The sequence below is a fragment of the Neophocaena asiaeorientalis genome, unplaced genomic scaffold (assembly GCF_003031525.2).
Source record: "Neophocaena asiaeorientalis asiaeorientalis breed wild unplaced genomic scaffold, Neophocaena_asiaeorientalis_V1.1 scaffold188, whole genome shotgun sequence".
NCBI classification, from domain to species: Eukaryota; Metazoa; Chordata; class Mammalia; order Artiodactyla; family Phocoenidae; genus Neophocaena; species Neophocaena asiaeorientalis.
This window is the reverse complement of record NW_020174156.1, coordinates 5,047,352-5,074,649: the sequence shown is the minus strand read 5'-3', so window position 1 is coordinate 5,074,649 and position 27,298 is coordinate 5,047,352. Positions and strand designations below refer to the sequence as shown.

The following is a 27,298-nucleotide window of genomic DNA, read 5'->3' as shown; positions in this document are numbered from 1 at the left end:
TAATGATAAATACATTTACTACTTAAAGTGGCAAGTTACAACACAGCAGTCCAAAAAAAAAGTATTTCTGGAGTGGCTAGTAATTTTTATTTAATTTTAAAAGCCTAAGGTAAAAAACATAGGCAGTAAGTTTTACTAGTCAATAAAAAGCAATTCTACCATAAACAGAGTTGGAAAGCATTTTACTGAAAGCAAAATATTTAGAGAAAATAGACATTTTTACAAAATTATAAAATGCTTGTAATAAGAATAAGTGCATTTCAAGGAAAGCACAAACTTATTTTAATTTACAGAGCCAGTTAAAGCCTTAAAAAATTTAAGTGGAAATTGAAATATGCAAAAATGTATAAACATTCTACAAAAGATGGTTGTTCTTTTCCTGAGTATACTAAAGCTATGAAACGTAAGGTGACAAAGAAGGTAGTCATTTGGGAACTCTTCTCAAGGGCATTTCCTTTCTACACACTGCTTCCCTCCTTCTTCATATTCTTGTTTGGAAATCCACATCTGCTGAAAGGTGCCCTGTGAAATGGAAAGAAAAAATTACGTATGTACCTTTCTATTAGAAAATTTTTTCTTTTAATATCTTCATTATCACAACTCCTAATTTTTGAAGAACTCTTAAACCCCTCCCAAAATAGTACTCAAATTACACCCTTCTGGGCTTCCCTGGTGGCGCAGTGGTTGAGAATCTGCCTGCCAATGCAGGGGACATGGGTTCGAGCCTTGGTCTGGGAAGATCCCACATGCCGTGGAGCAACTAGGCCCGTGAGCCACAATTACTGAGCCTGCGAGTCTGGAGCCAGTGCTCCACAACAAGAGAGGCTGCGATAGCGAGAGGCCCACGCACCGTGATGAAGAGTGGCCCGCACTGCCACAACTAGAGAAAGCCCTCGCACAGAAATGAAGACCCAACACGGCCATAAATAAATAAATTAAAAAAAAAAAATTACACCCTTCTTTTTTCTGCCCTCCTCCAGAACACGCAAAGACACTATTTAGTCTTGCCCAAGTTTATATAGAATATTAAATCTTTCTATACTGTCATGAGGATTTAGAAAATGCTGGGAAAGGAAGATGAAGAGTTTAGCTATGATGGACTGATTAAGGCAAAAACAGAAATTGTTGGAAGGCTTGATCCTAGTACAGCATTGATGAAATGTTCTAGCATTTGATTAATGGTAACGTTTAGAACTCAAACTAGGATAAAGTTTTACAAGTACACAAACGACAGTACACACGCACTATGCAAAATAAACAGAAGGTCAAAGGAGGAAAATGACTAAAGGAGGAAGGAACGTGGACTACGTTACTACTAAGACGTGTAAGGAGAAGAAATCCGTTCCCTATGATTATTCAAGTGGATTCATATATTGTATCCAGTTTTGAACTAAGATCACTAAAAGACTAGAAACAGAACATAGACCAGAAATATATAAATGGACAGTTACAAACATTTAATAGTTAATAGCTTTTTAAAATGTTTAGCATAAGTACTTAGTGACATTTACTTTGGCTGCTCTGAGGTGAAGGGGAAATCCTCCAAATTTAGGGTGCAGATAAGTACAAGGACTTCCTCTTGATTCACAGTAGGCACCAGTCCAAGCAGCATGCAAACCCCAACACCATGACTTCACCATTTGCCCTAAGAACCAATTCCTGACTTACTCTACCTCACCAACAGGCCAGGGAGCAACCAGAACCCAAGAAGGAATGATTTAATTTTTTTTTTTTTTTTTTTGCGGTACGCGGGCCTCTCACTGTTGTGGCCTCTCCCGTTGCGGAGCACAGGCTCCAGACGTGCAGGCTCAGCAGCCATGGCTCACGGGCCCACCCGCTCCGCGGCACGTGGGATCTTCCCAGACCAGGGCACGAACCCGTGTCCCCTGCATCAGCAGGCGGACTCTCAACCACTGCGCCACCAGGGAAGCCCGGAATGATTTAATTTTAAATGTGCTGCAGGTTAAGTCCTGACCAGAGCCAATGGGAGTATTATTAAAAGAGGCAAGGATAAGTTAACAGATGCCCGCCTCTGTGTGAGAGGGGAAACTAATTAGGCTGACAATACCCACTAATAAGGCATTGAGGCATTTTGTCATTTTGGAACATGTAAAACTGGTATCAGGTCCTCTACTAATTTGATAGCTAAAAACTGCAAAGATAAATGATCCATGGGGATTTTTAGTCTTTCTACTAAATTTAGTATTTTCAGTGATACATTTAAGTTAAATAAGAATCTTCAACTATTTTGCAAAGTAGTTTATCTACTAACCAAAGAAGCTAGAATGGAGCCACCGATCCATGAACTAAACCTCCGTTCCACTGTTGTATTATTTGCAATCAGTTTCAACCGCATACTCTAAAATAGAAAGGGAAGAATAAGTATTAGTAGGATCAAATAGAACAAGTGACTTAACTTAGGAAATTCAAGTTATGACCTTTTAGTGGCTCTGGTTCAAGCACTAATTACACATGATTATTTTGTAGTAGCCAGATTAATAGTAGGCATAGGTTGGACTACTGTATAGGATTTTAAAGTACTTTGATTATGTCTTGTAATGTGTAGTTGAATAAGAGAATAAATTATATAAACCTTACAAAACTGCATACTAGATAGCATGGCATTCAGAATTTAATCCTAAAACAGCAAAATAAGTACTTAACACTATAAATCAGGTACTGTGCTAAGTGCTTCATATATTATTTCATTTTGTCCAACATCAAGTATAATTATTATCCCAACCTGCTGCCCTTTCTGTAGTGCTCAACTTTCTAACTTACTTTTTTAGGCCTTCAAAATCCCTCCTCATTTAGTTCATCCCTCATATCTTAGTTCAACCCTCCCTATTCCTCCCTGCCCCCATCCAAATCAAAACACAGGCATAAGATCTCAGGAAAGTTTATTCACACTGCTTTCTTTCAAGTTAGTGTTTCTGTTCTGCTGGAACACTCTCAATAAACATGGTTTTATGGCTCAGCACTATCCCTATCTCACTTCCTGTATGGAGAGATTTCCCCCCTACCTAGGAATTTGCTTCTGGGGAGTTCTCAAACTGTTGATACTTACCAATTATTCTATATATGAACATACAGTTTGAGTCTTTTTCAAAGTGAAATAACTGTGTATGTAGCAGGGGTGGAGTATGTGGAATGGGAGGGAGGGGTGCTGAGAGCAGGAGGGATGAATACAGGGTTTTGTAGGTGAGGAACTGGTTGATATCTATTACAATGGATTTCATTAAATTTTTTTTGTTGTTGTTGATTTCATTACATTTTAATTGCCTCCTAAAAGACAAGGATAGTATCTAACTGGTCTTGACCAGACCTTGGACAGCCCAAGTCTATATTCATTATTCTGGGACTTTTATGAAATCTAATGATTAGTACTATAATTAAGGTAGATGCCAGGTCAGTCTATATCTCCAAGAATGTACGGAGGTATCAATCTTGTGCCTATATCAATACTTACATAACAAATATAAAAATGTGGCATATGTAAAACAGTCCTTTTTATGAGAAACCAAAGGCTATCAAGTACACAAATTCTATAGATTCTGTTAGGGCCTATGTAATCTCTAATAAAGTTTTTTAAAATGTAATATTTATTGCAGGATACCTTACAAAAAACTACTTGATGGAAGTTTAAAAATCTAAAGACTATGACTACTACTCTGTTACTAATGTGCCACGTAAACTACCTTCTCCCTAAACCAGGTTCTTCTATCCTTTTGAAAGTTATCACAGTGCACCAAGGGATGTTTCTAAAACATAAAAGCTCTTCAGTCCTCCGCCAAATTTTATCTTGTAAGTTTGCTATTAATAAGTGACATGACCTGGTACCTATCTCTGTGGGTTGAACTGTATCCTCCAAAGAGGTATGTTGATAATCCCTAGTCCCTGTGAATGTGACCTAATTTAGAAATAGAGTCTCTGCAGATGTAGGGTGGACCCTTAATCCATTACAACTGGAGTTCATTTAAGAGGACATACCCACAAAGGGAGAATGCCACATGACAACGGGGATAGACACTGAAGTGCTATAACTGCAACCCAAGAAACGCCAAGGATTGCTGGCAAATCATGCGATGCTAGAAAGAGGGAAGGAAAAATTCTCTTCTGTACGTTTCAGAGAGCATGGCCCTAATGACATGTTGATTTCAGACTTCTAGCTTCCAGAACTGAGAGGTAATAAATTTCTGTTGTTTTAAGCCATCCAGTTTGTGGTACTTTGTTACAGCAGCCCTAGGACATAATATACCATCATGCTCATCTTTCCAGCCATATAGCTCTCCCCACTTCTACACAGACTATAAGCCAACTACTTCAAAATATTGGAATATGCCATCTTCCCTTCATATTCGGCACATGGTATTCCCTCTACCTAGATGTCCTTTCATAAACTGCCAACCAGCTGAACTCCTATTCATTCAAACAGTTTCTTAATGAGGCTTTCCTCTGACACTCCTAGGGAATTAAGTGCCTTCCCCTCAGTGTTCTTAAGAGTGCCTGGTTGATGACATACTGAACCACTTAGCACGTTAGTTTTTATTTTCTGCATGTCTACTCCTCCTAACTGACTAAGCCCTTGGTGGGAAGGGACTATATTTTCTATCCTTAGTGCCTAACAGACTATAGGTACTTAAGTATGGAATCAATGAATAAAGTGAGATTCAAACAGTACAAGAGTAACTAATAGATGTCATCTAGAAAAATTTGATTAATAAGGGGTATTAACTTTAAGTAATACCATACCAGGCAGACACAAAATACCATCAACCTACTGAAAAACAAACTATATAAAGTTTCACCAGCAGTGAGGATACATATGACTGAAAAATACCACTAAAGAACAAACAAAACTTACCGGGGGTGTTTTCTGAGAGAGTTCTCTATTCAACCTGTCAGTAAAGCTCTGAATTAGCGTGTTTCCTCCTGCCACTATAACGCTGCCATAGAGACCCTGGGATGAAAACAAAAATAAATTAGTTCCAAATGTTTCCAACAGTTTTAAATACAACTACAAATAAAACCATGTCTTCCAGTACAATTTTCCCTTTTTTAATTTTTTACTTCTACATAGACCTACTAGTTTAATCTAGTGGTTCTCAATCCTGGCTGCATATTCAACTCATTAGGGAGCTTTTAAAACACCAATACCTGGGGGCAATTAAATAAAAATCTCTGGGGATGGGGTCCAGGAAAAGTTTTTGTTGGTTTATTTAAAACTCTCCAGATGAGGGCTTCCTTGGTGGCACAGGGTTAAGAATCCACCTGCCAATGCAGGGGACATGGGTTCGAGCCCTGGTCTGGGAAGATTCCACATGCTGCGGAGCAACTAAACCCATGCGCCACAACTACTGCAGCCCGTATGCCTGTGCTCCACAACGAGAAGCCTGCGCACCGTAACAAAGAGTAACCCCCTGCTCTTTGCAACTAGAGAAAGCCCACGCGCAGCAACAAAGACCCAACGCAGCCAAAAATAAATAAATAAATTTATAAAAAAAGAAAACTCTCCAGATGATTCTACTGTGCATTAAAATTTAAGAATCACTATCTTAAAGCAATTATTCTATAATCCAATCATAATTTTCTGGCAGATAGCTGCCAGTATTTCATTAGAGGTATATTTCATAATTACATCATCTCAGAATGCACATCTAGAAGTTACGATGTTTAAAATTAGACAAGGTTTAATGATTATGGTGGATAATGCATACTCTGACAATAGTCCTGGCCAAAATGACTGCTACCTTTCTCTTCTGCAGAGACAAACTTTTTCAAAATCCACGTGCTGAGGCCTCCCCCGCCAAAAATAAATTCTCAGTAATAAGGAGTATATTTACCTCTAATCTGCATGTATGCATCAGAAAGTTAAATGTCAGCCTGCTTTTTTAGTGGCTAAATTCATATTTTAAAAATTTATTCCAAATGTCTAAATCATCTAACTTTTGAAAGAGAAAATGGAATATAGAAGCATCTCCTTTGCAGTCAACAATAGTTTAAAGGAGAAAACTCAACAAAAAACAAAGTTAGCAATGTCTTACAGTAAATGTACTTCAAATCAACTGCCTTCCCCTTGAGTTTACACTAAAAAATTGCATACTTACAACCCCATTATCCTAGAAGCAGCACATCCCTGGCAGGTAATTAGTTGAAATAAAGAACATTTTTCATAACTACCCGGAAGTCTTTTTTGAACAACATGATTTTTTATAGACCCTTAGCTATTAGCACTATGCTCTAAGCAAATGCATTAACTCAAAGAAAATCAAGGCAATACGTTGGCTACAAATTAAATCTAGCTTTTAAATAAGATATAATCTAATAATTAGTGTGGTATGGAATATGGAGTTAGTCCTTAAAACTTGGCAAGAAATAAACTGATGAAACAAACAGCTTGGAAAAGCACAAAAAATATGAAGTTTATATCTAAACTCCATGTAAAAGTTACATAATTTAAACCCTAAACCACACCTTCCTGAAAAATAAAAAGTAAAACTGTACTAGGTACATTAAAAATCACCAATAATCTATATCTTGGTATGTCACGTTTTAGGAAATCTCTAGAACAGCAGTGTTCAAAAGAACTTCCTGTGATGATGGAAGTGTTCTACATCTGCACTGTCATAGAGCAGCGACTAGCTATTTATAATGTGGCTAGTGCAACCGAAGAATTGAAATTTAAATTTCTGTTTATTTTAACTGAATTGCCACATGTGGCCAAAAGCTACCGCACTGGACACAGCTCTAGAGTTTTGCATTTTTCCTTTTCTAGTAGAACTTCATTTTTTTACATATTTTTATAAAATGGACTTCAAAGTCAATGGCCAAAGTTGCCAACTTAAATAATGATGGCCATTATAAATAATGGGGCACTAGATTGCCCTAAAAGATACCTTTATGCCATAAATGAGACTGGCACTTACTGGTCTGATATCAATATCGCACATTCCAACACTTGTAGTGACAACATGACTGACGCCCAGCATTGTATTTCCTGATAACCCCTATAACAAAATAGAAATGAGTAGTCACACAGAAGACCTTCAAACAATAAAGCACATCCAAAAAAGTTTAGTCAGTCTTATTTAGGTTTTGTAATTACAAGAGATCTTTAAAGGAAAAACCAGGCTAATTATAAAAATAAGCTTTTATACCTTTACATTGGAAGGGTCAAATAATCCTTCAGGAATCTTTAACCGTTCTGCTCCAAAATCACAGTTGTAGCCATTGGGGAATTCATAATGAACAGTTGGCATCTGTGCGGCTACTCTGAAAACATATCAAACAATATTAAACAAAAGACAAAAACAATCCTCTTCAGAATTATAAACTACTAAGGAATCATCAACTTATAAGAAAGCAGAGTGATAATATCTTATTTTCTTTTAAAATGTTATTCAGTATTTCTTAACTTTTTACCTTTAGACCAGTTAAGCATATTCTACAATTTTTTAAACTAAACAAATCAATTTCTTTCCTCATTTATAAAGTACACAGTTTAAAAAAAAATTTTTTTTTAAATTTTTATTTATTTTTGGCTGAGTTGGGTCTTTGTTGCGGTGCGCAGGCTTCTCATTGCAGTGGCTTCTCTTGTTGCAGAGCACGGGCTCTAGGGGGCACAGGCTTAGTTGCTCCGTGGCATGTGGGATCTTTCCGGACCAGGCTCAAACCTGTGTCCCCTGCATTAGCAGGCAGATTCTTAACCACTGCGCCACCAGGGAAGTCCCTACAGTTTTTTTTAAATTGAAGTACAGTTGATTTACAATGTTTTGTTAGTTTCTGGTGTACAGCAAAGTGATTCAGTTATATATTAAGTATACAGTTTTTTTTAAAAGATTAGTATGAAGGTTTTAATAAGCTATTAAGTTTTAAGTCTTGTAGAAAAAATAAGAAAACATACTGTTCATCGTAAGTTGAATCTGATACTTGAAGTACTGAGGCTTGAAAATCCTGGATAACACACTATGGATTTTAAAAAAAGGATAAGAAACAAAATTATTGAGATTTGTCTTTGCAGTCTATACTTTTGTAACATTATTTTAAAAACACTTTTCTTAATGAAACTGTACCACATTCCTGGATGGCTAACTCATTTCAAGGGTATAAATCTACCCAGTAAGGACTCTGAGCATCAAGAAACCCAATTCTAAACACTCGCATTATAAGTTAAATTATATAACATTTAAATTACAACCATTATGGAAAAATGATGAGATAAAAACAAGTGGGAACCCTTGTACCCCAGTCCTACATAACAAAATTGGTTTTAGAACACTGTTTTCCCATTTAAAAATTTTTATTGGCGTATAGTTAATTTACTGTTTTCCCCTTTAAAATAAGCTTAGAAGCAAGATTTCATTAGCTGAATATATATAAAATGCATATATATTGTATCTTATGGAATTTTTAATGACTGACATAGTATAAAACAGTTAAAAAATTTGCAGTGAAATACATAGGACCTCTGAGCTGCTAAAGAAAAATCCTGTCTAAGGTCTAGGCGCAATTATTAATCATCTTCACCATTTTTCCTTGTACCAAACACCCACAAAAAATCTTTATCCTTAGGTGTAAGAAACTGTCAAATAGGATATATCCCTGCCATAGTAAATGATGACTTTCATATCCTTTTACTGTTAAAAATGAATGTATATTGTGGTGTGAGAGGTTGTTTTACTAACCTCTCCCCTGTCAGTAAGTCATGTTCAGAGAAGGATTTTCAGTAAAGAAAACCTTTTGTTGGCTCCTTGCTGTGAACAGTAACACATTTTTTTACATAGCTGACTCATATTAGGAAAGAGAACGTAACTGAGCCACACCAGCAGGCCTCTATACACTAAAACCATTTTCTTAGTCAAAAAATGTACAGAATAGCATAATGCTTGTTTTTATCCCAAAGCTCCTTTCAGGTCTCACCACAGTAATCCAAGTGAATATAGTTTGTTGAGATATCTGACAAGCATGAAAAGCACCCCCCTACTCCGCCAAAAGCTATTAATTGTTTGTAAAATACCATTAAAAATATGTTTGAAAATATAAAGTGCTCATACTCTAGTCGAAGACTTACAGCCTATAATGCTTTCATAAAGAGAATAAGGGTTACTTACGTTACACATATAATTGTGCCAAGACCTTGTAACCTGTGGCAACTTCTCTTTTCTTTTCCAGTTTGCTGGAGATCCTTCACGAACAGCTTCCTGAGTGCCAAGAGCAAGTGCTAGGTTAACAGAGTTCACAACATGGGGGTGGGGAGTTGGAGGTAAATCCCAGAAATAAAATTCATTCATCACTTACTTTTGATGCAATCATATATGGAGGAATCAGTTCTATATTCATTTCTTGGAAGAGTTCTCTGCACTGCATAGTAATAAAGTCTCCAGCAAGAGGGGATTTTACAATGCCTATGAAACAGATTAAACAAGGCTAAGAAAGCATTCCATCCAAACTCCCTGGGACAAATTTCCTCTGTGTATTTATACATGATTAATTGTTTTCAAGCAGAATTAATGGAACTATCCCTCCAGGCATGAATGAAGCCATGCATCAGTTTTAAATATACACTATATACTAAAGATTTAAAAAAAAAAACACTTAAAGACATGACTGGGAAACTGATATGCTTTGATAGTCCAAGTCATTGCTTTATTTCATGATCTGTGTCCTCTGTGCGCCCTGGTTAAATACAGTTACCTTGCTGAAGGACATAGCCATCGTGAACTGGAATTGCAGTGGTATGAGTGGCTCCACTGTCCAAGATAAGCCCAGTAGAACGACCATTAGCAAATCTAGTTTAAAGCATTAAGGAAAAGAAAGTATCAAGGTTCCTAAAATAATGTTTATTGTAAAGGGAAGGTTTTATTAAGGCATTTTTAAAACATGTGCGTTGTGGCTTAAAATGTGTTAAAAAAAAATAAAATAGGGCTTCCCTGGTGGCGCAGTGGTTGAGAGTCCACCTGCCGATGCAGGGGGCACGGGTTCATGCCCCGGTCCGGGAGGATCCCACATGCTGCGGAGTGGCTGGGCCCGTGAGCCATGGCCACTGAGCCTGCGTGTCTGGAGCCTGTGCTCCGCAGCGGGAGAGGCCACAACAGTGAGAGGCCCGCGTACCGCAAAAAAAATTAAAAAATAAATAAAATAATAAAATAAATATGGGGATGAAAGTTGGCATCAAATAATAACTCTGGTTTCAAAACAAATGACAACAGGCAGGACTTCCAGAATGGTGGTGTGAGGAAGTCAGAGAAACCTTTATCCCAGAGAGACATCTGTTAAACTGGTCCAAATCAGCACAATTATTCAAAGTCCCTGGCACAGATCAAAGGGCTACAACAAACTGAGAAGCATTTAACAAAATCTATAGAAACTTGGTAAGAACAGTGGGAGGCTGTGACATTTGAGATAAGAACTAAAACCATTCTCACATAGGATTAAAGAAGAACCATTTCAGCAGTTTGGCAGGTGAGTGGCTGTTATCATCATCTCCCCCAACTCAATAGGAAGAGCTATTCCAGGCAGATTCAAGAGCCAGTGAATATCAGCAGACTCCACTTATCCCATTTTCCACAGCTCTGTGCTGCAGAAGGCCTACATCACATGAACATCATAAACCAACATTTAGGAGTAGAGCCATTCACTGGATCATCAAATATTTACTGAGCATCTATTATGTGCCTAGTGATAGGTCTGGTGCCCAATAAAGGAGGGCAGCAGGGAGGTCATTCTCTCACTAGCACTCCTTAAGCAGAGAAGACACAAAGAGGTGAACCAAAACTGTCTCTGCCCTGAAGGATATCCTGATAAGTGCAGCAGAGATCAATAAAGCTATAAAAAGAACAGTTTGAGATGCCATGGGAGAGTATATAGGAATATAACCGGTCCCTGGGAAATTCAAGTATAAGCTGGGGAGGGGGACATGGGGAAGATGAGACACATGCGGGAAGGCCAGGAGGCAAGAGAGCATAGTGAAGAGGTCAGGGAAGTGCAGCGTAGTTCAGTGGGGCCTGAAAGGAGAAGAAAGGCAAGGCTGTGGAAGATGATTCTGGCTTAAATCAGCAGACTGGCAATTACCAAAGATGATCAGAGCTGCAGTGTGAAGACTGGGCAAGATAAGAGGAAGGGGTGCACCTAATGCAATGGCAGTGGATAAAGAAATAAATGGATTTGAGGGTTTGGTTTGGGGCCGGGGGAGGCTGGAGAATAGACAGGTCTTGATAACTACAAAATCTGAAGGGTTAATGAGAAATATTTCTGGTCTAGACAACTGGGAGTAAGATAATACACAAAGGAGAAAGAATAAATTTGATGGGAGAGAAGAATTTTGGATATATTGAGTTTAAAGTGCTTAAACAGATAACTAATAGAAAAAAGTTATAGTAGACAGCTGGATGTGGGCCTGGAGCTCACAAGAAAGATCTGGGATACAGACATGGATTTGGAATTTGTCAGTGTATAACTGGTATCTGAAGCCAAGGAAATAGATAGTTAAACCAGAAAGAACATGTCAAGAGAGATGAAGGGCTAAGGGCAGAGAACTAAGGCATGGGCAGGAATGATCAGAGGAAAGAGGTCTGAGAATAAATGGCCAGAACGATAGGTTAGTAATTTATCTTTGCTATTACTGGTACTCCATTGATCTCTGGCCATCTATATACATAAACACTAATTTTATCTCTGTTAGTACAAAGTGATACAGTAACACCAGACTAAAAGTATGTAAGCTCTCCTAAAGATGGCAATTATAAAACCTGGACAAATTATTTTAAGTGACCATTTTAAGATACTGGAAAGTATTCAAAAGTAGTCAAAACTCAGCCAAAACTTATCTTCATGAAACTGCAACCAGAGGGGGTAAAAACTGCAAGTTTGCAGCTTCCTCGCCTAAAAGTGCTTCCCAGCTCCATGGCTATGGTTCAGGAAAGCAGTGATGAAAAATCGCAACTTTACCACCTTGAGTGAACACAGAAAGGAGTTCAGGGCTGGAAGAAAAGCTGGACATTTAAGGTAGAAACTCTGGAAGAAAGAGAACCACAGAAGGGATAAAACCCAAAATCTGAGTATAAAATCTACCCAAATCTCTGGTTGACAACTGAACTATTCAACTGCAGGACTGCAGGGGGACCAACAAAATGCAGAGAACAGAAGGGCAATGCATTCTTGAAAAACAGAGGTGCACCAATGAGTTCTGTGATTTTGCTACCTTTTTAAATAAATGAATTCTCCAACAGCATGTAGCTCTGACAGCAGAAGGCTGAAGCCTGCCTCGCAAACTGAGGTGTCAAGAGGACAGAGCCTGAGGCTGGCAGATAAGAGCCCAGCTATCAATTAAGTCAGATAAAACAATACTACTCTTCTTACTAATATTTTTGTTTTGGAAAACAGAGTTATCTTTTTCATAAAACTGTTATTTTTGTCGACATTAATGTGTGTATTTTTGTTATTTTTAATTAAATTAATAAGAAAATGTTAAAAGGAGTCTTAGTTTTAAATTCTCAAACAGTAATATTGATAGTTATAACCTACAAAAAACAGAAGCTCTGCGTCATCCTCAGTAATTTTTAAAAGTGTAAAGGAATCCCAAGGCCATGGTTAGGAAGTCAAAACAATTTTTAGAATAATACTAAGATGTTATTTGCCCTTTTCACTGTCATTCTCTCATAAATGTACAAGAGAGTTTTTTTCCAGAGGCTATGTCATGTGTGATACACAACAGACTGAATGTGATATGAGAATCCAACTTCTGCTGTTAAGTCCAACGTTAAAGACATTTGAAAAGTTGTGAAACGAAGCCACTCTTCTCATTAATATTTTTGGTTTTGGAAAACACAGTTATTTTTTATTAAAATATTTTATTTATATTATCATACAATGGGCTTATTAATTTACTTAAAATAAGCAAATATAATTTTTTTAAGTTTCTGTCTTAATTTCTAATATGGCAAATACTACCAGATATGATCCACATAAATAAAAGCTCTAGGTATAAAAAGTTTGAGAACCTCTGGGCTAGAAGAACACAGTAAAAAACACCAGTCAGCAAAAGCCAGAAGTGTTAGGAATTCTAGAGGACAAACAATCTACTTCCCTTACCAAATAAATTACAAGAGAAAATAAAGGTGAGGGTGGGTACAATCTACAGACCACAAGAGACCTAAGACACATATCGAACAAAATACAATGCATGATCCCTGTTGTTTGGGTCCTGATTCAAATATACTACACTGTTTTTTAAAAAATAAAATAAATTGTGGTTATATCTTTAAAAAAAGAGACATATGGTAACATCTTGTACAGATACATGCTTAATGTCTGGGATTTACTTCAAAACCATGGTGGGAGGGGGAGTGCCTGTGGTTATAGCTAATACCACTTAGCTCTGTGTTGAAAGTTGTTGACCCTGGGTGATGGGCACATGGAGGTTCAATATAATATTCTATCTTATTTTGTGTAAGAAATTTTCTATAATAAAAAGTTAAAAAATAAAACAATACCAATTCTGTTTACATACTCCTTGTAAGGAAGCAGCCAAACAGATCTTATGTTCAAATTCAGAACTGCCGTTTTCAAGCTGTGGACTGGGACCAGTTTGCTTACTTTGACTCTGATTCCTGACAGGATTATTATGAAAATTAAATGATATAATGCACACAATGAGTCTGCTAATACTCTCCCTCCTTCCTCTACTCAAAACCTGCAATGGTTCTCTTGAGTCTAAAGTTTACATTTTTAAAATCTAACATGCAAGCCTTCTATAGTCTGATCTAAACATATTTTTACAACTTGTTCTGAAGCCGAACATAAATCTTCAACTCTAAACTAAGTCACTGTGAAGAATGCTTACACTTTCCACCTCCACATTTGTGCTAAAGTCATCTCCAAGACACACCACGACAGACAAATGTTAGATTACAGTTACCACAGTGATTCTCACACATATAAAATTCGCTTGAATATTACAGCAATCCAGGGAGGTATACCAGATAAATGAGTAAAAAGTGAAGTTCAAATTTTAAGTACCTAATTCAAGATCAGTTTATAAGCACTGGAACTTGAACTCTAAATATAGGTCTCCTTTCCCCACATCCTGCAACTAAATTCTCTTTTCTTTACAAAGGCTTGTCAGGCTACAATATTACTCCACTGAACTACAATTGCTATTTGAAAAATTCAAATTAATCATGTACTTCTTTATGACTTTTGCCAATGCTATTTTGAAGTACTATTTAAATCTGTTATTTAGTTTTCAACAAGAATATTATTCTTTGAGATCAGGACATAATATTTCCTTGTCTGTCCCTTAATATGCTTGTAAAAAATATTTGGTGATTAAACCTTAAATGAATTTACAGCCAATTTCCACTTTTCTAAGGTACTGGAGAAGAGGAAGGAAATGGCAATCTTTGAATTCAGCTAGGTCAACTGACTTAAATACTGTCCTGTCGTCACATTCCCCTTCTAAAAACAAAAATTTTTGTTTTTGTTAAACTTTGTTAAATTAATGAGAAGAATTTGAGTGCTTCTTTCCTGTCTCCCTCTCACATTTTCACATGCATCAGTTCCAATAAGAATACTAAAAGATAGATATCTAAAAGCAATGGAGAAAAACGCCTCAACTTCTGAACAAGCAAGAAGTGGCTCCTGTCTTCCTGCTGAAGGTATCACCTTTAGCAGCACCACAGTTACTCCTAAAGAGAAGTTGGGTATTACTCTTTCAAGGATACGCTGTCAAAACGGCAGTTTTGCAAAGGAAGAATGCAGGGATGTTGTAGTGTTCAAACATTAACTCTGTCAGTTTCTCTCTCTTTGCTCTGGTATTCCACTTGAAAAGAGGGAAAAAGAAATGCAAATTATTTATTGTTTAAAAACTAAAGTGTTGATTTATCTCAAAATTCATTTTAGCACTACATTAACAAAGATGTAAAACATTAATAATAGAGTAAAATACCATGGAAAATCTTCTTAATATCTTTACAACATTTATTTCTATGTATTTGTAATAAATTTAATAAATATAAAGTTTATTATTTAATACATAAAGTTGTTTGCTGCTATGAATTCTAGAAATTACACTTTTCAAAGTATATGGAAATCTGGATTCTTATAAACGAAGTATTATTAAATCTTATTTTTTTAAATCTTAAGAGTGAATCTAAGTGTGAGGGACAACTCGAATTCCGTTTGGAGGCATCTTTGAGCTCGTGGAGTAGACATAATGAGCAAAGCTCACCCTCCCGAGTTGAAGAAATTTATGGACAAGAAGTTATCATTGAAATTAAATGGTGGCAGACATGTCCAAGGAATATTAAGGGGATTTGATCTCTTTATGAATCTTATGATAGATGAATGTGTGGAGATAGCAACTAGTGGGCAACAGAACAATACTGGAATGGTGGTAATACGAGGAAAGAGTACCATCATGTTAGAAGCCTTGGAACGAGTTATGAACAATAGCTGTCTTCAACAGAGAAATCAACTGCTTCCACATGTCCCCTCTCCACATTTTACTGCGATGAAAACTGGGTCGTGTACATTTTCTTACTGAACTTTTTTGTTAAATAAACTTTGGTAATAGTCAAAAAAAAAAGAGTGAATCTAGTCATCAAAATCTTAAATATGCATTTTAAATCACCAAGTTCTCCCACTTGTAGATGGTACTCAAAAGAAACTAGAGTTTAGAAAACAATAACAAAATACTGATAATTTATAATCATTATCTAGTCTTCTGGGCCCTTTTGACTCTGTACCAAATGTATTTCACAAGAGACTCTGGTCTAGCAATTTCCAGCCCTAGTTCAACACTGACTTTAAATATAAATTTTATTATTTAATAAGTATAATTGTCTGCTGCTACGAATTCTAGAAATTACAGACTTTTCAAAGTATAGGGATATCAGGATTCTTATAAACATGAAGTATTATTAAATCTTAAGAGTGAATCTAGGGACTTCACTGGTGGCACAGTGGTTAAGAACCCGCCTGCCAATGCAGGGAACACGGGTTAGAACGCTGGGTCTGGGAAGATCCCACATGCCGTAGAGCAACTAAGCCCGTGAGCCATGACTACTGAGCCTGCACTCTAGAGCCCGTGAGCCACAACTACTGAGCCCGCATGCCACAACTACTGAAGCCCGCGCAATCTAGAGCCCGTGCTCCACAACAAGAGAAGCCACTGCAATGAGAAGCCTGCGCACCTCAACAGAGTAGCCCCCACTCGCCGCAACTAGAGAAAGCCCGCATGCAGCAACGAAAACCCAATGCAGCCAAATAAATAAATTTATATTAAAAAAAAAGAGTGAATCTAGTCACTCTTAAGGTTGAGTATAAAAGCAGATATACACTGCCCTTGAGGGATAAGGGACAACTGACCAAAATGGGAAGCAGCCCAAGGAACTCAAATGTTAAATTCCCAGAAAAAACAGATAAATAACCACCAGAACCCACTAGGGTGCTTTAATTATTGTTCTTTGAGTATTTTAATTATTGAAATAATAAAAATAAAAGTTGTAAGAGTATTTATAAATGAATATCCCTTTCCCTAATCTTCAAAATTCAAAATATGAATTTCTATGTCTCTTAAAGAAAAAGGAAATACTCTTCAAATGAGTAAATAAACAACCTAGAGAAACTCGAAAAAGTTTGTCTCACCGGTGCTTCTGACATGAGAACAGGATGCAGGCTGGCTTCTGATTTGACATGCATTTTGTAGGTATGATCCAAAATAGCCTGGAAACTATCCCAATCTTCAACTAAAATATAAGATTAATACCTTGAAAATAATGCTTAATCGAAGATTAATACAGCATCTTTTGAGAGACTGTGTCTAATGGTTTAGCACTAATATTGATACTGTAATATACAGAACCTACTTATTTTACAGCTCTGCCTCATAACACAGCACTTCATATAGACATCATCTTTGTCTTCTAGATACGGTTTCTCCAGCCCCAACAGTTACAACCCCTAGACCTGTCCCAGGTGTAATTAATGTATCAAATAGACGTAAAATACCAAATAATTATTATTCAGTAAGTACTTATTGAAGGCCCAAAACGCAATTCAAATGGTAGGAGAAAACACAGAACTGTATGATCTAGCATTTAAAAAGCTTACAATCTATATGAAAAAAGATGTAAAGACTTAAAAAATATTAGAGAATAGTATGTTTTCAATTTGCCTTCCACCTAAACATCCCACTGAAACTGCTCGCATAAGTTACTGATGAGCTTCTAACAGGCAAATCCAGTGGATACATTTGTAATCTCATCTGACCTCTCTAAATTACTATCTGACACTACTGACTCAAGAGTTTACAAACTTTTTCTGCCGCAGTCCAACAAAGCAATTTCATTCCTTGATAGGCCTCTCAGGATGGGGGTTTTTTGATCAATGGACCTCCTCTGTAGCTTTAACTTCTCTTTCCTCTTCTTAGCGTAAAGCTCAGTGCCACAGTTGAGAACAATGAGAATCACTGGACTTCTTTACTTCTAGAACTTTTTCTTCTCTTGGCCTTCTCCTGAATTTTCTCCTACTTCCCTAACTGTTCCTTCTATTCTCCTTCACAGGCACCTCTATTGGTTACATACATGGAAATAAATTTTCATAAGGAATCCTATCCTCAATCCTCTTCTCATATCCCAAACTCTTTCTGGTAAAAAAAAAAAAAATCAGCTCCATGTCTTAAAATCTCTCTCACCTGCTTACTAGATCAGCACCTATATTCAAACACTTTGAACTAATAAACTCATCTACTTGCTGTGCAGAAAGAGCTAACTTAGCAGACCTGAGAAAGGCCTGCTTGCAAGGCTGACCCTTGGCTGGCATCTAGGAACTTGTTTGGTAAACAGTTCCCTACACTGATATAAAACTTTCCCCGAATACGAATAGCTCACTGTGCCTCAACTGTTTATACAGTGTGGTTTATGTGGAATACCTTTCCTTCTGGGAGTCTGGGGTTTTGGAACATGTTAGGCACAGAGTACCTACATGACCAGCCCCTAATAAAAACCATGGGTACTGAGTTCTTTTTTTTTTCTGTATCCAAAAGACAGTCATTTGTTCCAAGTATCAAGATAATATAAGAAATAAAATATTTGCAACAAAAAATGTCCTTCCAGTTTTTTTTTTAACAGCTCTATAGAGGTATAATTTTCCATAACATGGATCCATTTTAAGTGTACAATTAAATGATTTTCTTTTGTAAATCTACAAAGTTGTGTGAATATTATTACAATTTAATTTTAGAATATTTCCATCATCCCCAAAAGAAACTTTATGCCCTTTTGCAGTCACTTCCCATTCCATCCACAGCCCCAAGCAACGACTACTTTACTTTCTGTCTGTATAGATTAGCTTTCTCTGATCATTCCATATTAGAGTAATCATACATTATGTGGAGTTTTGCATCTGATTTCCTCTATTTGGCATAAGGTTTTTGGGGTTCTTCCATATTTTAGCTTATATCAGTATTTTGTTCTTTTTATTGCCAAATAGTACTTCATTTTATGGGTATACCACATTTTGTATACCCATTCATCCAATGATGCACCTTGGGCTATTTCCACTTTTCGGCTAATATGGATAATGCTGCTCTGAACGTTTGCATATATGTATTTGTGTGGACATATGTTTTCATTTCTCTTTTGTTGATACCTAGAAGTGGAACTGTTTGGATTACATGGTGAATTTATGTTTAACCTGTTAATAAACTGTCAAATTTTTCCAAAGCTGCTGAACCATTTTTTGTTCTCTCCCAGAAACAGATATGGAGGTTTCAGTTTCTCTATATCCTCATCACACTTGCTACTGTCTGTCTTCATAATATAGCCATCCTGTGAGTGTGAAGTAGGGTACTGAGTCTTTAATGAGCTCTACTAGTAGACCACACACACATGTTCCTGGTTACTGGAGGGATTAGGCACATCCTTTATGACTTCACTGTAAGCTCTTGGAAGCTTGCACTGGTTTCCTCTGGACTTCTCTACATGCCCCTTTTTTCTGTCAGTTCTGCTTTGTATTCTTTCAGCATAATAAACCTTAACTGTGAGTACACTGACATGCTGAGTCCTGTGAGTCCTTCTAGTGAAAAACTGGACCTGAGAGTGATCTTGGGTCTTACACTTGCTTTTTAAGACCATAAAACTTGCTCCTTCCCCTGCTATTCCTACCTCAATGCATGGTACCCCCCATTCAGTGACTCCAATCAAAAATCTAGGAAACTTTCTCAACTCTTTAAACACTTAGTACCATTTGTCTTGGATATCTCTGACAGCCACCTCAGGATCTCTGCCAACAGTATTAAAATTTTAACCCTCTTCATTTCTCATTTGGACTCACCTCCCTAACTGATCTTCCTATCTCTAGTATCTCCCTCCAATCCAGCCTACACAGGACTGTTAGATTAATCTTTCCAGCTGGCACATATGAGCATTTATATATAAAATACTGTTTAAATTCCTTTGGAGTTACCTTTCAGTTACCAGCTTAATATACTCCTGGCATTACATGCCCTTTTATGATTGCTCTCTGCCTACCTTTCCTGCAATTGGCCATAATGTACCTACTGTTACAGCCATACTTAATTGATGACACTTCTAAATATGGAAGTTTCTTCCACAACACCATCTCTTCACACATGCTGGTTGCTCTAATTTACCCAGCCTTGTCAGTCAGGCTAATTCTTATTCAGTGATCAAGATTCAGTACAAAAGTTACCTCCTTTGTGAAAACCATCTCTGACCCCCAATGATAGAGTTAAATACCCCCACCTCTAATCCCACTGCTTATCAAACATAGTTATATTATAGCACTTATCCTATATATATATATATATATATGTGCGTGTGTATATATATACACACACACACACACACATATACACACATCTATCTCCTCTACCTATGAGTTTCTTGAGGAAAAGAAACACGTTTTATGCATCTTTGTATTCTCAGTGCCTGGAACATCAGTTTATGGAATAAAAACAAAAAAAAAATAGCTGATGTTCAACTTTTAAGAAGCCATTGGTTTATATCTAAAATATACTATGCATACTCTACATTTAGAATCAAATCCATAGAAAAAAACATCGTACCCATCCCATTTTTCAGTGGTGAAATGGCCTCTGTATTCTCCCTCGGAACACGCAGGGCATTAGTATCTATGTAATAGGTGGGACCGCCTTGTTTGCCTTTATCACCATCTATTTCCATCAATGTACTTCCATCATCTCTTTCTACCACCATACCAATAGCAGTAGGGAAATCCACCTGTAAGAGTCAAAAACATTATTTACAAATTTTACCTGCTTTTACCAAGAAGTCATTTCCACCAACTAATGTCTTTTACCATATTTGAGTCAGAATTTCCGCATGAATTTAACTCTACATGAATGGCTTTTGCATATCCAATTAACTCTACCATTCCACTTACCTTGGGACAGTCCTCACCAGCGTACCCAGCTCTCACAGTATAGGATCCAATGTCAAAAACAAGGGCTCCAACTTCATCTGAAAAGATGAAAAGATAATTAACATTAACGACTTACAAGTATCATGTGAAAATTAAGAGTACGTAATGTGCTTATATTCATATTATTACTAGCTTGAACCAAGTTTTAAATACACCTTAAAGATTCACTTAATTAAAATATAACAAGTCATACACAGTATATCAGTAGAGGTTCAATCAGGAAAGAGGTGGTACACTAAAATTAGGCAATTTAAGGAGAGTTTACTTATTAAAGGGTCTACTTACAAAAATACAGGCAAAATATAGGAAAACCAGAAAGGACAGTATGGTACCCTAGGACTAGTAATAACAGAAATCTGTTGCCACACTTAGAATTGAAGAAACCAGAACCCGGAGAGAGACCTGTATTGGGAGGGCATCGGACAGGAGCTGTGATCTTCAGTTGAGGGATGGAATCAGCCTTGGCTGACCCTGAGGAAAAGGAACCAGACTAATACATTTGCCAACCTCTCTCACCACTGGCTAGGGTGATCTTATAATTTCTCACCCAAACTGAGCCACTACTGAATGTGATAGGAGCCCCTATTAATAATTATACCAGGACAAGAGACACAAAGCAGCAAGTATGGTTACCCTACCATTGGCCAAACCAGAGGCCAAGAGAGTCCACTGATGCAGTCTACAAGGGTCAGTCTTTAAGGGCACAGAGAGGGTGGAAATGGGTGGAAAGTGGATCTGGAGGGGCAAAGGAAAGCTATCCAGTACACTAAGGTATACCATTTTTTTCATACGTTAATCAACATGATATTTCATGCAATTAGGGAATAAACTTAGCAAAACCCCAAGAAAAATAAGGAACCTAAAGAATAAGAATTTAAGGTATAATAATATAGGCCAGGTAAAAATCATTAAAATGAAGGTATCATTGAAGTTTGCACATTTCCAGATTTGTAGGAGATAAAAGTTTAATACTGAGAGAGAAAGCTAGTATTTTTTTTTCATATTCAAATTCAGAGAAAAGCCTCTAATTACACTTTAAAAATGCTTCACCCAAAACAGCACGCCTCCTAAAACAAAGCACTTGGGTTTTCTAGGCACTGATTTTTCAAAGGATTTTTTCACTCAGTCATTAAAAATAATAAAGAAATACTACTTAGCTCAATTAAATTGACAAAAATTAGTAAGGCTGATAAGACCAAGTATTGTCAAAGATGTAGAAAAAGAGGAGCTCTTACACATTTGCTAGTAAAGTTGTAAACTGGGACTTCCCTGGTGGTCCAGTGGTAAAGAATCCGCCTTCCAATGCAGGGGATGCAGGTTCAATCCTTGATCAGGGAACTAAGATCCCACATGCCGCAGGGCAACTAAGCCCATGCGTCACAACTACTGAGCCCATGCGCCTCAACTAGAGAGACTGCGAGCCGCAAACTACAGAGCCCTGGAACCTGTGCTCTGGAACCCGCACACCACAACTAGAGAGAAGCTCACGCGCCGCAAAAAAAAAAAAAAAGTTGTAAACTGATACAAGCACCATGGGCAATTTAGTCATATCTACTAAAGTTGAAAATGTGCATACATAGAAATTACACTTATGTCTTCTCTAGAGAAACTCTCTCACGTATATCACAAGGAGACAGGTAAGAGAATGTTCACTGGCTATGTGACCTCAGGTGATTTACTAACCTCTCTGCCTCACTTTCCTCATATGTAAAATGTGCATAATAGTCCCTATCTTGCAGGATGCTAGAAGTATGGAAGCACTTAGAACAGTACCTGGTACATAATAAGCACAATAAGTGGTAGCTCATTATAATTATTATCATCACACTGCGTGCCACAGGAATAGGTAGGAAGATTAAATGGTCTCTCAGTAGGAAAATAAACTACAGTTTATTCATAGACTGAAATACTACATAGCAGTTAAAAATGAATGGTCTAGGGCTTCCCTGGTGGCACAGTGGTTGGGAGTCCACCTGCCGATGCAGGGGACGCGGGTTCGTGCCCCAGTCCGGGAGGATCCCACATGCCACAGAGCGGCTGGGCCTGTGAGCCATGGCCGTTAAGCCTGCACGTCCAGAGCCTGTGCTCCGCAGCGGGAGAGGCCACAACAGTGAAAGGTTGCGTACCGTAAAAAAAACAAAAAACAAAACAAAACAAAAAAAACAGAAAAAAAAATGAATGGTCTATATCTACATGTATTAACATGGATAAATCTCAAAAGAATTAGTTTAAAAAGCTAGTTACTATGCACACATATTTTGATACTACTTAATTCATTATGGATTCACTCACTTAATAAAAGTATAAAAATATGCATAGGGTTGGGGAATATTACATACCAACTTCAGGTTCCTGGTAACCTCTAAGGAGGCAGAGAAGAGGAATCTATATCAACAATATAGATTTTATCTATATTGTTGATTTCAACAATATCAATTTTATTTCGTAAAATATCTGAGGCAAATTTGACAAAACATTACATTTATTTAATCTCAGTAGTGAGTACAGAAGTATCATATATAAACTTACATATACTTTACTTTTTAATGTTTAAAGTATTTCAAAAACTAAAAAAATAATTTAAAAAATAAAGATCAATTATTACACTACAATTATCACAGTTGAGAGATGGTGTCCTTACAGAATAGTGATCTCATTTTTATTGAAATAAAATGAAGAGCCACCTATGTTTGAAAGGAAGTTTCTGTATTTGTTACATTTCCCAAAGTAATCAACTTTTCTCTACACAATCTCTGATCCAAATTATTTTGTCTGAAAGGAAAGGTCCTTAAAAGCAGAACACTGCATCTGTTTTCACCACAGCATGTAAACTAAGGTACAAACAGTAAGTATTGTACACCAATGACATGAACTGGTAAACTCTAACACTTTGATTAACCAGAATGTTGGGTAAAGAAGTATCCTAACTAAATGAATTAATTGCTTGGTTAACCAAAATTTTCTACTCCTGTTCTCAAGGATCAACCTTTTGCCTTGCACCAGGGCTTTTAACCTTTTCTGTTCCATGGACCCCTTTGACAATGTTCGAGGCTGAAATTCATATGTTGAAGTCTTAACCCCGAGTAACTTAGAATGTGACTGTGTTTGGAGATAAGGTCTTTAAAGAGATGATTAAATTAAAATGAGATCATTAGGGTGGGCCCTAATTCAATGACTGATATCCTTACACGAAGAAGAAATTTGGACACAGATATGTACAGAGGGAAGACCATGTGAAGACACAGGGAGAAGACGGCCACTGAAAGCCAAGCAGAAAGGCCTCCAAAGAAAACAACCCTGTCAATACCTGATCTCAGACTTCTAGTCTCCAGAACTGTGAAAAAATTAATTTTTGTTGTTTAAGTCACCCAGTCTGTGGTACTTTGTCATGGTAGCCCTGGAAAACTGATACAGACAGCTTAGGACACTTATGAATGTCTTCTTAGAATGTTTTCAAATAGCCTATAAAAGAAACTAATTAGAATAAAATTCAGTTAGTTAGGGCTTCCCTGGTGGCGCAGTGGTTGAGAGTCCGCCTGCTGATGCAGGGGACACGGGTTCGTGCCCCGGTCCGGGAAGATCCCACATGCCGCAGAGCAGCTGGGCCCGTGAGCCATGGCCGCTGAGCCTGCGCGTCTGGAGCCTGTGCTCCACAACGGGAGAGGCCACAACAGTGAGAGGCCCGTGTACCGCAAAAAAAAAAAAAAAAAAAATTCAGTTAGTTATATCCATGGACTCCTTAGGGAGGCCAAGGACTCCATGTTAGCAGTCCCCTCCTCTAACTTACCCTTTCTTAGGTAACCTGCTCCACTCTTACAGCCTCAATTTCTACCTAAACAGTGGTACTTCCAAACTCAAATCTCTCTCAAGCCCTCACCTTCATCCAGATCCAGATCTCAAACTTCTTACTGTACACTGCTTTCACCTGATGTCCCATGGGTACCTCAAATTCAACATACCTGAAGCACTGTCTCCTTGTCCCCATCCTGCCTAATCTAATCTCAGCTGTGCTTATCACAGTTAGTAGTGGCTCCAGTCATCAGAGGCAAAAGTCTTCCTGAACACCTTCATATTTCATATCCCTCATCAAGTTCTGACAAATATTTCTGCTACATATTTCTCAAATCCCTTCTTCTTTAATACCATTGCCACTGCCTTGAGTCAAGCTCTTATCTCAACCAGGAATTACAACTCCCTACAGGTATTGTGCTTCCATCTTTACCGTCTCAATCCACCTTTCAAACTGCTGCACTGTTATCTTTCAAAACTGTAACTGAACATTTTGGTACATAAGTCCTTCAATGAAAAGAAAAGGGAGAATCATTCAGTGGTTTTCCATCATCCCAAAATAAAATTCAAATTATTCTACCCAGGTGATATTCAAGACCTAGCATAATCTGGCAGCAGTCTCTCCTCCCACCTCATACACTACCATTACTGAAGATTATGTTGTCTCCTAAACACACCGTCTACTCTGCATATGCTGTCCCTCTCTATTCTTCTTTCATCATCCTCATAACCTCCTTTGTAAAGTCCCTTGACTCTTCCACATTGAGTTAACTTTTTTGTCTGTGCTATCTTTGTATCTTCTATATATTGTCATTATTGAACATACTTCACTGAATTTATCATCCATATAAGACACTATAAACTATAAGCTGCACCATTAGTTCACGCACCACTAGGAGAAAAACATGCTGCCAATTAAGCTCTGCCACGCCATCAATAATATTCCAACTTCAGCTCTTTAAATGTGTGTGTGTGTGTGTGTGTGTGTGTGTGTGTGTGTGTATGTGTGTGTCTGGGGTGGAATGTACAACTAAAAATAAATTAAATATGGTGTCTATTTATTTGACTGACTCACCTACAAGACTGCGAGTTTCTTGAAGGCAGAAGCTATACTTTGCACATAGCAAGCACTCAAAATTTTTTTGTGTGAAAAGAAAAATCTAACAAATCAGTTATTTTCCTATCTTAATCAGTGTGGTAAACTGGACATAGTAGAATTTTAATTTGAAGAAGACTCTTGATTCTTAAGAATTTGGAAACCCTTTCACAGTAAACCCTTTGGAAAATATGACCCACTATAAATACTGGCCATACAGTAGTAGCTCAAACACAAAATCATACACTTATTTTTGTGAGTTTTATATACTTTATATGTGAGATAGGCTTTAAGATATATTCCTCTACATAAGCAAATGAGAAACAGGATGTTTATTCTGAATACCTAAACCATACCTGAATATGTTGTGGTTCCATACTTGAAAAATGGCTTATGGAGAAACAACCAAAATCTTTTTATTTTTAATTTTTTTTTTATGGGGAAGGGTTTTACTGAAATGCCTTTTCTTTTCCTGCTCCCCACTTACTAGAAAGTTATGTAAAAAAAAAAAAAAAAAGAAAGTTATGTAACTCTGGGCTGGTTAACCTCTTCTACACCTCATTTTCTTCTTTAATAATATGGGGATAAGTAGTACCACCTACAGTGGTTGTTGTGGATTAACTGACCTAATGCATGTATTAAACGCAATGCATGAAAAGCCTCTGGAACAGTTCTTGGTACACAGTATGCACTCAATAAATGTTAACTGTTGGCATTATTAGTATCCATTTCTACGTTAGTCACATTAAACAATGCCTTGTAAGGAAATACTCAGTGGACAGCCTTTAGGTTCTTGGATCAGTGAACCTGAAAGTCAAAAGAGTCAGCAGCCTCCATAAGGCAAAGGTACATAGATCAGGTCTTTCTGTCAGGATTACATCTTCAGATGGGGAAGAAGTAAATCATGAAGATCCACTAGGCTTTCTCAAAAGTAAAACTGGAAAACTACTGACTCTCACATTTGAGAAATCAAAACCAAAAGCATATATGGAGAAGGAGAGGGTGAGGGTCAGCGTGTCACCTGAGTGGGGACTCAAACGTCACTCCAAAACTACTAAAACCTTTGAAAACCTTATTATTTTCATCTCCTACCTATAAAATGCCATCCGCTTCAGAAAGCAACAATAACAAAAGCAACACTTTGGGTTTGCCTCTTTCTTCTCTAACTCATCAAACACAACACAAAGCATGAATCATACACATCAGTGCTTCATCTAGGTATCTTGCAAAACCGGAGGCTCTGACTCAGTAGATTTAGAGTGGGGCTTAAGAGTCTGCATTTCTAACGAGCTTGCAGGTGATGCTGATGCTGCCGATCCTTGGATCATACTTTGCGCAGCAAGTGTAGCATTATCCCATTTACCTTCACAACCACCCCAATGGGTAGGAACCATCATTCCACAAAAGAGGAGCCTGAAGTTGGGAAAAGTTAAGTAACCTGCCCAAGGCCAATGAGCTAACTAAATGGGGAGCCTGATATTCTAACCCCGGTCTGTGTAGTCCCCAGGCCCGTGGTAATCGTTCACTACACCGCAGCCCACCCAACCGTAACCATCCTTCAATTACATGTGTTCCTAAATTAAGCCGGAGCAGACCCGCCCACAGGTAACTCCGGAGCATCCACAGTCAATAAATAGGCAAGAGTCACTGAAAGGTGTGAGGCAGAGTGAGCTCGGGGCGCGGACGCTGAGTCCTGAGTGACCGCCACTCCTTCAATCAGTTCCACTCCTCAGGACTCGCTCTGCCATCTCCGGGACGCCGCGGAAACCTTCCGTCCACGCCGGAGAACTGCCAGGACCTCCCAAGTTTAAGAACATGCGAGCGCACACACGCCGACAGAGCCGGCTGTGAGAGAGGAAACCCCAGGGCCGGTCACCCCAGCCGCGGCTCGCCGGGCCGGGCCCCCGAGAGGAGCTGCCCGCCCAGCCCCGAGGCGGCGAGCACCCTCGA

General features: G+C 37.8%; 1 protein-coding gene and 1 pseudogene across 2 annotated transcripts in view; one reads left to right on the top strand and one right to left on the bottom strand.

Moving 5' to 3' along the window:
• Positions 1-62: 62 nt before the first annotated feature.
• ACTL6A (actin like 6A) overlaps positions 63-27,298 on the bottom strand; it is a 27,626-nt gene continuing 390 nt past the window's right edge. Inside the window, exons 2-14 of the mRNA XM_024755120.1 lie at positions 20,425-20,501; positions 20,087-20,261; positions 16,645-16,745; positions 14,721-14,818; positions 9,694-9,788; positions 9,298-9,404; positions 9,111-9,200; positions 7,904-7,965; positions 7,158-7,272; positions 6,927-7,007; positions 4,865-4,960; positions 2,273-2,359; positions 63-522 (exon numbers count right to left, since the gene is read on the bottom strand). Of these exons, the coding sequence (XP_024610888.1) occupies positions 442-522; positions 2,273-2,359; positions 4,865-4,960; positions 6,927-7,007; positions 7,158-7,272; positions 7,904-7,965; positions 9,111-9,200; positions 9,298-9,404; positions 9,694-9,788; positions 14,721-14,818; positions 16,645-16,745; positions 20,087-20,261; positions 20,425-20,501 (1,265 nt within the window). The 3' untranslated portion in view covers positions 63-441. The remainder of the gene's footprint in view (positions 523-2,272; positions 2,360-4,864; positions 4,961-6,926; positions 7,008-7,157; positions 7,273-7,903; positions 7,966-9,110; positions 9,201-9,297; positions 9,405-9,693; positions 9,789-14,720; positions 14,819-16,644; positions 16,746-20,086; positions 20,262-20,424; positions 20,502-27,298) is intronic.
• Positions 15,206-15,577, top strand: LOC112406363 (small nuclear ribonucleoprotein G pseudogene; annotated as a pseudogene). Its single transcript, XR_003004543.1, has one exon. The product of XR_003004543.1 is annotated as a small nuclear ribonucleoprotein G pseudogene (transcript).